The 12,571-nt window shown below is 38.1% G+C and overlaps 1 protein-coding gene across 1 annotated transcript; it reads left to right on the forward strand.

The window, feature by feature from the left end:
* Positions 1-3,823: 3,823 nt before the first annotated feature.
* On the forward strand, positions 3,824-9,826 carry LOC103963220 (ATP-dependent zinc metalloprotease FTSH 9, chloroplastic-like). The gene is made up of 13 exons (XM_048569205.1): positions 3,824-4,921; positions 5,262-5,327; positions 5,428-5,562; positions 5,696-5,761; positions 6,193-6,378; positions 6,476-6,562; positions 6,648-6,761; positions 6,909-7,033; positions 7,164-7,272; positions 7,874-7,999; positions 8,186-8,509; positions 8,595-8,718; positions 9,279-9,826. Exons 1-13 carry the CDS (start codon positions 4,043-4,045, stop codon positions 9,404-9,406), a joined length of 2,469 nt encoding a protein of 822 aa, XP_048425162.1. The 5' UTR covers positions 3,824-4,042; the 3' UTR covers positions 9,407-9,826.
* Positions 9,827-12,571: the final 2,745 nt, after the last annotated feature.

Below are 12,571 nucleotides of genomic sequence, written 5' to 3' on the forward strand. Positions count from 1 at the left end.
GATTACGAAGTACTCCGGTGTTTACTAAACATTGAGGAATCAAAAAGGCAGTGGGGCCCACACAAATTTTGGAATTCAATTCCTTGTATTGGTGGAATTGGATTTCTTAGATGTAGGTGGTAATCCAATTCCTGGTGTTATGGGGAATCCGGAATGCAAATCTTCAACCAATTATACCCTCACTTTATTTTTAAAATTCCAACACTACCCTTGGCATTACCAGAGCATATCCATCCTCCGTTGCCCAGCGCCCTTGTCCAATGCCACTCCTTCCCTGATCATCGCAACCACCCCAAGCCATCAACCCAACCCAAATCCACTTGCCATTAGATGCCGTGAACTTGAAATCATAATGCAATGGATTGAGAGAGAGTTGCGGTGGCGATGAGGAGTGGGTTTCTATGAACAGAAAGATAGGTTTTTTTTTTTTTTTGACGAAAGAGAAAAAGGATAAGATTGATTAGGATTTCTTTTATTTATTTATTTTCTCTCTTTTAATAAATAAATGTTTTTATTAATTAGTACCTAAATAATAATACAATTTATTATTTTCGATAAGGGCATTTTAGTGACTGTATTGGATGGTATTCCGATTCTAGTAAATTAGTAAACAACTTATACGAAATTAATATTATTTTTACTCTTCTCGACAAAAAAAATAAATATTATTTTTACTCCGATTCCAGATAACTTTAGCAAACAATTATAACAGGAATCCAATTCCAACTCCTCTCTATTCCAACTCCTCATCAATTCAATTCCTCTCGTTTTGATTACAGATTAGTAAATGAGCCCCGAAATACTTCTAGTAGCGTCGACTTATAACTAAATAATACATTAAAGTGATTGATTATGTGATGGATGAGTGATTCATTGTCACCTCAAAGTCAAATTAAGCACACTCCAAGCTCTCAGGTTAGTAAGATATGCCCCGTCCCAAATAAACGGGTAGCAAACCACCAGGTGAAATAAAAAATTACTGGCCATTGAAATAAATATAAAAAAAAATATCAAATCCTATTTTGATCGGATCAAAGATGTTGTAGATATAGAATTAAGAAATAGGATTGGGATAACGGAAGTCTTCATACAGAATTGCAGGAATAGAAGGACAACCAAATCTACATAAAGCAAGGTAGTTAGAAACAAATGAAACTGAACTCCTGACAAAAAGACACTAACATATGGGGTGATGAATTCAAACCGCGTCAGAGATATATACTTAACGGCACCTCATTCAGGCTATAGGAGCGACTGCAAACAGGCTTCTCTTCCTTAACACATTCAATCCTGATCAATTTCACAGATACGTTTTCAGTAATGAAGATTGGTTTATCACCGTATAAATTCCATTTCCAATGGGTCAGCACATGTAGGTCAGCGATGTCAAATTTAAAGAGAATAGTCCAAGATTCATGCACCTGCAAGTGGTCTTTACTACAGTGGTGAAAAGGAGTTGAGCTTTTGCATGATATCATTAGTTCTCTGTCGGTGGCTAATCTAACATCTAGCTTAACAAATATATCGTTTGACAAAAAAAGGGTTCACGCACCTCATGCTAAAAAATTTGGCTATTTTACATGTAATAAATTAAATGGAGGAAGCGACATTTAGCGAAGAAAATTGATTGGAGAATAACAATTTAAGGATTAAAGGATTATTTCTTGTTGTCATATCTCGAAAGTGATTTTTTTGACTTTTTCGTGATGTCCGAATTGAGGCAACTATGGTTTGGCATGCCTGTTTTGGACTTGTATATGAATTTGAAGAGACTGACGAGATCTACAAGGCTAGATTCATCAGTCTCATGGTCGTCAGGGACATGAATACCTTTCCAAGAGTTTGCTCTCAATGAGAACATCTCCATATACTCAACGGTCTCAAAATTCCTAGTAAGATCAGCTACAGAGAGCTTGTAGTCAACAGTATAGCCGACACATAACCCAAACCCTAAATTGGAACTTGCATTCGTAGAGTCTTTTATCTTCCCATAAAATTGGGGTTCGGTATTTTGCGTACAAATCTTGTTGATGGGTTCTAGAGATACAAGTCACAATAACTATTAATAGATACAAACACGAAATCATTGCAGAAGCCCAGCGGCAATGGCGCATTATGGCGGAGCCACCCATAAGGTTTAGGTGGCCTGTAGTGCAGGGAGTTTTTTTTTGTAAACTCATGCTTTAATTGCTTATGTTAATGTATGTGGTTTAAATAGCTCACTCAATTTTGATACGATATTATTTAATGCATACTTTTTATGCTAAAAATAAAATGAGTTCTCCCCCTATTCCCCATCATTTTAAAGTGATGGTGAGGAGTGTTGTCCTTACATCGTGGATTCGATTTCATTGCTTCTCTAATTTAGCATCTAATCTAACAAATGTATCGCTTGAAAAAAAAGAAAAAAAAAGACTCGGTATACTAAAAGTAATAATACTTTTAAATAAAAAATTTAGAGAAGTGTTATTGGCACTTCAAAAATTTTATTCTACACTCCGTATTTTTTTTTCTTAATATAGAAAATTTAAAATGTAAAATGAGATTTTTAAAGTTATAATAATCATTTCCAAAATTTGACTAATTGTGCTATGACTTTGTTTAATGGGCGTGTTCCCGCCAAACTGAATATTTTTTTTTTTCCCAAAGTACTGGTCATATGTTAGAACACGTGTTGGTGAAACTAACCTCTAAGTGCATACTCTCCACCGCCAAGCCAAGGTCTAGGGTTTTCTCCGAGCCGCGCCAAGAAAATGGCTCCCACCGGGGGCAGGATTGGGGTCTTTGTCGGCCTCAACAAGGGCCACAGCGTTGCCCGTCTGACCGCGAGGGGAGAAGTAGCAAGCTCAATAAGAACTCGATGTGTATTAAGCCTTATCCGAATGTAGCACGAATACCATCACATGGTATAATTAAATCATAAGTGAGTAATTATTAATATTATATTTATAAAAGAGAATTGTTATTAGCACTCCAAAAATCTCATTCTACATTTCAAATTTTCTATATTAGGAAAGAAAAATACATATATGAGGAGTGTAGAATGAGATTTTTGAAGTGCCAATAACAATTCTCTTATAGAAACTCATAACCATTTTGTTTCACCCATATTATAACAAGTTAAAACAATCATACCAGTGTCTCAACACGGGTAATCACAACTATATATATGTTTGTTATCTCTTTAGCGTATTTTATATATATATATATATAGAAAGCGAAAAGAGTGAAGCTTTTATAATTCCAAAATTCGTCTACTCTCGTTGAATTTTCAAAAGAAAAAATAAATAAAAACCATCCACGTAGTGAGGAGAGATTTTTCAGTATAGCTGAAAAATAAGCATATATGTCATACGTCATTACACAAGTGGATGTATATTTGATTAAAAAAAAAAAAAACTTTTCTTTACTTCTGTAATAATATATTATGCTTTTTAGGTGTTACCAACACTTGTGCTAAGTGCTATTTTCCACATGTGAGAATTTAACATCTAAATTTAGTTAATTAAAAAGAAAAAAAAAGAATATCTAAGTTTTAGATTCCTTCTGATAAAAACACCACCTAACACAAACATCAATACCGCTAAGAAAATCTTCATACTTCAAGCCATCAAGACACTGAAAAATCTTAGTAAGTTTATCATTTTGTAAAATATATTATTTATCGTTTGGCTTTTTTTTTTTTAAACAAAAAAAAAAATTAAATAAAGAAAGCCAATTACCAGGCGCGAAGCTTGTGGGCGAGGTAGAGGGAAAAAACGGAGGATAACGATACCGAAAAAGGAAAGTTGACGGTTAAGATGTCCAACTCCTACTTCATCCGACGGTTCACATCCCACATTTAATCTCCTTCTTTTGTCATCTCTGTTTCTCTCTCTTCTGTGTTCCAAAAGTTCCGACCTTTTGTCTAAGAGGGCCATTGGGAGAGCTCAAGAATTTCTCTTTTTTATCGGATTGGGGAAAATATAAAACATGTATATATAAATATATGAACTTTTGAATTTCGAATTTGGGAATTTGGAATTTCTAGGGTTTTTCTGGGATGTCGTCGGTCGAGTATTTACGTCCAACAATCCACAATAGGTTTTGCCTGAATTTGAATTCTAATGCTTATCATTGCCGCCATGGATTGGGATTCCTCCGCAGCCAATCGAAGGGTTTCAACCAGGAACCGAGGCGTTGCGTTTCGAACTCGGCGGTGTTCCCTTCGGTCACGTTGCACGGACAGGGCGGCCTAGCTGTGAGAGTTTCCGAGAGGTTCGGCGGCCTCTGGAGGAGCCACGGAGGGTTTCGAACGGTTAGGGCTTCGGCGAGCGGTCAGGACACGGATTCCGGGGAGAAGAGCGAGGCGAAGCCGACGGAGGGCCAGGCTGTGAACAATAACCCGCCAAGTTCGAGCTCGCCGGCTTCTAATCGGCGGCGAGAGAGTCGAAAGAAAGAGAATTGGTGGTGGTCGAAAGGCGGGAAATGGCGGTGGCAGCCGATAGTTCAGGCACAAGAAATTGGAATCTTGCTGTTACAATTGGGTATTGTAATTTTCGTCATGCGGTTGCTCCGGCCTGGAATTCCGTTACCCGGGTCGGAGCCGAGGACGCCCACGACGTTCGTTAGCGTGCCGTACAGTGATTTTCTGAGCAAGATTAATAGTAACCAGGTGCAGAAGGTTGAGGTTGATGGGGTTCATGTTATGTTTAAGTTGAAGTCTGAGCAGGGTGAGCAAGAAAGTGAAGTGAGTGGTGGTGGGGCGAGCAAGTTTCAGGAATCGGAGGCCTTGGTAAGAAGTGTGGCTCCGACGAAGAGGGTGGTTTACACGACGACAAGGCCAACTGATATCAAGACGCCGTATGAGAAGATGCTTGAGAATGAGGTGGAGTTTGGGTCGCCGGATAAGCGGTCAGGCGGATTCTTGAACTCTGCAATGGTGAGTTTTTGGTTGTTTGATGTTGTTTAGTTATGCTGCTGTAAACAATTATCTTGACAAAAACAATCAAAGATCAATTCTTGTCGACTAAGTAATCGGGGAAGCTAATCACATATACTAATATATACGAATTATATTAGATTTATGTGTGTAGAAGGACTGAAGACGAGTATTATGTTAACCTCAGTGTATGATAACATGCAGCCCCTTATGTTTTAACATGTATTTCTATTTCATACGATGTTTCCTTTTCTGTTTGTGGGTGTGTATTTTTATAGAAGGTAAAGATGTTTTTTTGCAAAGAAGTTTGAATCAGTTGACTCGGCTTTGGTCCTTGCAGATAGCTTTGTTTTATGTTGCTGTGCTTGCAGGGCTTTTCCACAGGTTCCCTGTAAACTTTACTCAGGTGCGAGCCAGCAGTGCTTTTTTCTTTCAACCCTTTGTCTCTTTCTTCTTCTTTTTAACATGTGCTACATGGTTCTGATTGAATACATTCTTATGTACAGCAAACAGCCGGTCAGATTAGGAACAGGAAATCTGGGGGCTCTGCTGGTGCTAAAGCATCTGAACAAGGGGAAGCAATAACCTTTGCTGATGTCGCTGGTGTTGATGAGGCTAAAGCGGAGCTAGAAGAAATTGTGGTATGTTGGATACTCCTTAGATACTTTGATATCACCAAATGAATCATCAGAGTCTTTTAGAGGATCCTAAAGGCTTCCTACTGTTTTCTGAATTTTTATTCCATTTTTATTTATGCTGATGTTTACTGGCCAGGAATTTCTTCGGAATCCAGACAAGTATATACGACTTGGTGCTCGTCCTCCACGTGGAGTTCTCCTGGTGAGTTACCAAAAGACTAATTAATCAATGATGAATTAGACCTCAAAAACCAGGGAGGGGGAAGTCAATGGTCTCAATTCAAATGTGTAGTATTTATGGTTAACTTGATGAGCCAACTATGGTATGCCTTTCCCGGATATCTCACATGCCACATGTCGCATGGGGGCAGGACCGATAGGGAATTGACACCGGGTGTAGATTGGGTAACATAGAGTGCTACTGCTCACTTAAGATTACTCTCTGTAGTATCCTTTTGACACTTGATTTGCAATTGGTCGACTATTAGGTTGCACCTGGAGAATCATATAGTTTTACACTTGAATGGTCACATTCACTGGTTGTAATTCAGTACATTTCTGGAGGATTTGTGGAAGAGGGCTTTGTTCTTTGTTTGTGTAATAACTAGTAAACATGGCTTGTTTATCTTACAGGTGGGTCTTCCTGGGACAGGTAAGACTCTTCTTGCCAAGGCTGTGGCTGGGGAAGCTGATGTGCCCTTCATAAGTTGCTCTGCTAGTGAGTTTGTAGAGTTGTATGTTGGCATGGGTGCCTCTCGTGTAAGGGATCTATTTGCCCGGGCAAAAAAGGAGGCACCGTCCATAATATTTATTGATGAGGTATGGATATGGACAATGTAATTCTGTTCTGTCACTATCTTGATTCTTGACCTATCTAGTTTTTAGAGGATTAGTTAATATTTCTTCTTTTGCACAGATAGATGCTGTGGCAAAAAGCCGTGATGGAAAATTCCGTATTGTCAGCAATGATGAGCGAGAACAAACCTTGAATCAGTTGCTCACTGTAAGCTTTTGTCTGCAACTTAGTTTTGAGCATCTGTGTGACTTTGGCTACATGTCACTGACATTCATGTGTATGAAAAATGCAGGAAATGGATGGATTTGACAGCAACTCTGCGGTTATTGTTCTTGGAGCAACTAATCGCGCAGATGTCTTAGACCCAGCACTTCGTCGACCAGGGAGATTTGATCGTGTAGTTATGGTTTGTAGTCCTTTTCTAGTTTCTTTCTGAGTTTTAAATGATACGAAAACAAGTTTCACATGGAAACAATTTATTCCTTATATGTATGTATTTATATACGAATGTACATAGTGTTATATCACATTAAGGCCTGTCTTTTCTCGTTAGGTGGAAACACCGGATAGGAGAGGAAGAGAAGAGATTCTAAAGGTGCATGCTACCAAAAAAGAACTTCCTTTGGCAAAAGATGTCTACCTTGGTGACATTGCTTCTATGACCACTGGCTTTACTGGGTATATGTTATTATTTGCTCATTCTTCGGTCTATTTAAAATCTGCACTGAACTGTAAATAATTAAACAATTGAAGAAAAAGTCATGTTTGTGACCAGTACATTGGGAATGACGTATCTGATATTCTGCAGGGCAGATCTCGCAAATTTGGTGAATGAAGCTGCTTTATTGGCTGGAAGACAAAGCAAGTTGGTTGTGGAAAAAATTGATTTTATTCAAGCTGTGGAGAGATTAATAGCTGTAAGTCTCTCTCCCCTTGTTCCACACTCAAGTATTAGTTAAACCATTTCCCTGAATTATGATTGTACACTGTAATAAATTATAAATTATATTTCACTATTTTAGTATTTTTCAATTGGAAATTGTTATTAACGCTCTAAAAATGTCATTCTACACTCCTCACAAGTGTATTTTTCTTTCTAATTATAGAAAGTTTGGAGTGCAAAATAAGATATTTGGAGTGCCAATAACAATTCCCTTTCAATTTTCTCTCTTCTGTACGTTCCCAGCTGATTCCCGATATTAGAATTTCTTGACATGGTCTATGTTGTTGGTCTTTTAGGGTATTTGTTTATATTTGTACAACCCTTAGTCCACTTGGTCTTTTGTCCTGATCCTCTGTAATGTCTGTACTTGTATGTGCTTTTATGACCTGTGAGCCCCTTTTCTTTGTTCTGGTTTTTATTTCATTTCTTTATTTTAAGATTATGCTTCTTGATGTACAATCTTGTAACACATTTCTTACCACCCTGTGCGAGGCGCTCAATGACAACATTTTTAAAAGAAATGTGTTGGTTTTTTATTAATTAGTAGGGAAACTAAGCTGAATTACTTGTTATAGGGTATAGAAAAGAAGACTGCCAAGTTGCAGGGAAGTGAGAAGGCTGTAGTTGCACGACATGAAGCTGGTCATGCAGTAGTGGGGACTGCTGTAGCAAGTCTTCTTCCTGGACAGCCACGTGTTGAGGTGAATTTTTTAGAGATTACTGAAAAACAGTTCTTATTTATATTACTAATGAACAGATAAGAATAAAGTAACTTGGAAATGTAATACAAGAAATTGTGAATAATGCAAGTCCTGCTCATGCAGTAGCTCATTTATTAACTTTCAATTTACATGGATATACTAATTGTTGTGTCTTTGTGTTATCAGAAATTGAGCATATTGCCAAGATCGGGAGGGGCGTTGGGCTTCACTTATATTCCTCCAACAACAGAAGATAGATATTTACTCTTCATTGATGAGTTGCGTGGACGTTTGGTTACACTTCTTGGAGGACGTGCAGCAGAAGAATTTGTATATTCAGGTCGTGTCTCAACGGGTGCACTTGATGATATACGACGAGCAACTGACATGGCATACAAAGCAGTAGCTGAGTATGGTCTAAATCAGAACATTGGCCCTGTGTCTATAGCAACACTTTCTGCTGGTGGAATGGATGAGTCTGGTGGTGGTGCTCTTTGGGGAAGGGATCAGGTCCTATGCATTTTTATTTTAATTTTGTTTTTGTTTTTAAATAAATTTATTTGTGTAAATACTGATCCTAGAATGATAACAACAGGGGCATCTTGTTGATCTTGTTCAAGGAGAGGTTAAAGCTTTGCTGCAATCTGCTTTGGGTATAGCTCTTTCAGTTGTACGTGCTAATCCTACTGTTTTGGAGGGTCTTGGTGCTCAGCTGGAAGGTGATATTTTGCTTCTTTGATATTATTATATTGTTCCCTATGTTCTGTAGTTTTATATAATTTGAAGCTTTTTGCTATTATGTTCTATGCACTAGTACTTTTGCGGTAGCGTCAAATTGGTAGAAACCAGCATGACACAAATTTCCCGGGGCTTTTCTTGCAAATAAAAGTAGGTAGAGATGGTTACTTGAAAATATAGATTTAGATTTGATCAAGAAAAGAAAAAAAAAAAAAAAAGAGTGGCTATTGAATAAAATGAAGTTTCGTTTCAGTTTAGTCTCTTGGCTTGAAGCTAGCTGTAGAATCTCACATAATCACTTGCAAATTTGTCGTACTGCAACTTAGATACGTCAGTTACCATAGGCCTTGTCGATGAGAGATGCAAGTTCATTGTTGTATCTGTTAGATTTTCCAGGTTTTATAGCTTAGGGAATCTCATACACAATAGTATGCTCATATTATTGGCAAATCTTGGCTTAGGGGGGCGGATGTGCGCTGTTTATATTATAAATGTAACTCTATGCAGTTATCGTGCTATTCTGATAGTGTTTCTTGTTCAGAAAAAGAGAAGGTAGAAGGCGAAGAGCTACAAAAGTGGTTAAAATTGGTGGTTGCACCAACGGAACTGTCAATCTTCATTAGTGGCAAGCAAGAGTCTCTTCCCCCATTGCAGACCATCTCTGGTTAACAACCATATCTTGTTATACTTTGTCTCCTCGATGTGAAATATGGAGTAGCTTACTGCTTCTTGTGCCATTGTCCTGTCAGTGAATTCATCCTTATTATTGGCAGCAGCTCCCACTTGCAACTTGTGTGTTTTGGGTTCCTTTTTTGACTAGTGTGAGCACGCTCTTTGTTTTAACACACAATTTACCAGCCCAAGTTTGCCAACCAAAGAGAAGGAAAGAAGTCGGAGAATAGTACCTGCACAAGCCTTCTCAAGTGTGTCTGTGTCACCCGTATTAACTTCAGCACAACCGGGTTGGTATCTGAAACTGTTGTACATTGACTGTTACTTAGTTACACATGATCTGCCGTATCTGCAATTGTAATTGTTCATGAGTTGTATACGATAATTATTATACGAAAATATATAATATTCCTCGTATATTGGTTCAAAAAGTTCAGATGAATGGTGTGCATGTCATATTTTTGGTATTGGGATGGCATCGTTAGGAGAAGTGAACTACTAGATGACGGTGTTGATAATTGATCTTTGTCACTTACGGCATTGTTGCCGGAAAATGATGAAATTTGAACAGCTTAAGTTATGTTTCACATGTGAGACAGAAGATAGTTTGCCCTAGGCTTGAACTGCGGTGGTGAGAAGCCGTAGTGATCCAAGGGTCGGCGGTGTCAGCTCTTGCCATGGGTCAGTTTGGCATCAGGTTATGTCAAAGTAGATTCGAAATTCGAATACCGCAGGCATTGCATCGACAGTTTGATTTGTTGGTGGTTTCTGTTCTGTTTTTGATCATTGTTTTACCCTCGGGGTTTTGCAGACTCCGGTTTTGATCTGAGGTAGGAGGAATGCCAAACAAGGGGGCAGTCATTCTGATCGTATCTCAAGCCAATACACAGTTCTCGTAGAATATTTGAGCTAAGGGTAGAAAACCCAACAAATTTAAAACATCTTCTAATTTTCGGTGGCTAGAAAATGTGGGAGGTCCTGGTTTTGATGTTCATACTGTGGCCACAGGTATGGTGAAATTTCCCATAGCATCCCCATGCTCGAAATGAATGGATAACCGTGGTTTACTATCAGTTGTCTGCCTTTTTGAAAAAAGAAAAAAAAAATCGTTTATTATTGAGTCTGTAATCTTTATGCCTTGATATTATGGAGTGCAAAAATATCAGCGTCCCTTTATGAAAGCAACGCAAGAGTTTGGTGTTTAGGGTTTTGGCCGAAGAAAGAAGAGGAACATCTTACATGAATGGTTGAGAGTTATCTACGATGATACATTAATGATTAACAAGCGTAATATTAATAAGTGGTGGAGAACAAGAGCAGCCACTAGATAATTTACAATCTTACATGAAAAATGAGAAATACGCGTCTACTCATTCATATTTGTTTTTATTAAAAAAATTGATGTTTAATTGATTTAAAAAAAAAAAAAAAAAAAAAAAAAAAAAGAGAGAGAGTAAATGGACATATATATAGGGCTGGATATGTGGCGCTACTTTTTTCTATAAGTTTTTGTGGAACCTACTCCTCTATGTATTTTAACAATCTGAATCATAGATCTTTAGAACATCATGAATATATTATCTTTGTAAAAAAGTACACAAACTCAAAACTATTACGATATTAGTAGTGAAGAAAATAGACGAATAAAATTCCACAAAAAAAAAAGAAAAAAAAAAAAAACCCTAAAACCTTAATCCGAACAGTCATATGGTTTCAGATTTTGATGATTTTTACTAGACATGATCTTTTAAGGAAGACCTGGAAGATAAATGGTTCACATCGTTAAAATATAGTATAAAATGAGCCTTACAAAAATATGTGTAAAAAAAAGTGGTGTCATGTATCTATTTCCACACACACACATATTACTAGGGGTGTGCTATCCACACACATACATATTACTAGGGGTGTGCTATCCATACACCCTTTTTTACTTCTCACACACCCTTTGTTAATTTTTGTCCATTGATCTTCTTCAATTCATCTGATCCGACGGCCGAAAATTAGAAAAATATGTGAGAAGTAAAAAAATGTATGTGGATATCACACCCCTATTACTAATGCGGACGTAGCACGTTTGACGACTTTTGCACGGCAATGGCATATAACATGCATAAAAGTTGCTTAATGCGTAATGACAAATTCTAAACTGTATTAGCTATTCTGTTTATGTTTGGACTTTGGAGGCAAATGCCAAATCTCTTTAGCAAAGGCCAAATCCCCGTCTAAAACTACTTAACGGGGATGTAATTGACTTCTCTCCTACTAAAATTGTCCTCATTATATTATATACATGCAAGTATTTCCTCATAATACTATGCGGAAATTACGAGTTTTTGTAACGATCCATCCCTAAAAATTACGGTTTTATAATTTTAAAATATGAAATTATGAAAATGCCCTTCGAGGAAATGTGTTGATTTTGTTTGACTGCCTTATCGTTTCATGTAAGGTCCGTTTTCTTAGCATATCCTTATAGTACTCGTCGTTACGGACGCGTGGGCGCAAGCGGGACGTAATTTGGAGTTATAACAAAAGAGTTATTAACGAACGAAGTTGACGGCAAAATGGTCATTTGACCATAAATTTGGAAGGCTCCAAATTTTGCTGGAGCAGTAAGATGATGCCACATGTGTGGCTGGGATGGAAAGGAAAGAAGAGAAATGAGAGAGATGGACGGATGAGAGAGAAGAAAGATGAGAGAAGGGAAAGTGGTGCAGATCAATCGAGAAGGGAAAGAGGATAGAGTGACCAATCAGAAAAGAGAACAAGGAGCGAAAGGATAGAAAGGGAGGAACGGGCCAAAACCAGACCCCCTTCGACCCGCCAACCCGACCCGGCCGTATTTCCCTACTCTGACCACCATTGACGACGTGACCGGTACCACCTTGTTCCTCATTTCAAACCCAATCGAACCTTCACCTTTAATTCCACCTTTTGGTCACCATATATGAAGATTTGAGCACGAGAGACTCGATGCTCCTTGCGAACCCTAGAACGGAGATCAATCTTTCTGGCATCGATCACGGTGGTGCACCATCTGGGGTTGGTAGCCCTCCCTTCCAGGAGTAAAACCCGACCATAATCACAATCATCAGACCTTCGACGAAGGAATGGCGAGGTTCTCAATTTCCGGCCACCCTATCATTTCGAGGTGTTTTC

Source organism: the organism of the source record quoted next, unplaced genomic scaffold (genome assembly GCF_019419815.1).
Source record: "Pyrus x bretschneideri cultivar Hongxiangsu unplaced genomic scaffold, Pyrus_bretschneideri_v1 Contig5, whole genome shotgun sequence".
NCBI lineage: Eukaryota > Viridiplantae > Streptophyta > Magnoliopsida > Rosales > Rosaceae > Pyrus > Pyrus x bretschneideri.

Bases quoted from the DNA above. Each gene is read 5' to 3' on its own strand.
- LOC103963220 (XM_048569205.1), top strand. From the start codon at position 4,043: ATGTCGTCGGTCGAGTATTTACGTCCAACAATCCACAATAGGTTTTGC. The intron at 6,379-6,475 runs GTATGGATATGG...TCTTTTGCACAG, and splicing joins CCATAATATTTATTGATGAG to ATAGATGCTGTGGCAAAAAG. The intron at 8,000-8,185 runs GTGAATTTTTTA...TTGTGTTATCAG, and splicing joins CTGGACAGCCACGTGTTGAG to AAATTGAGCATATTGCCAAG.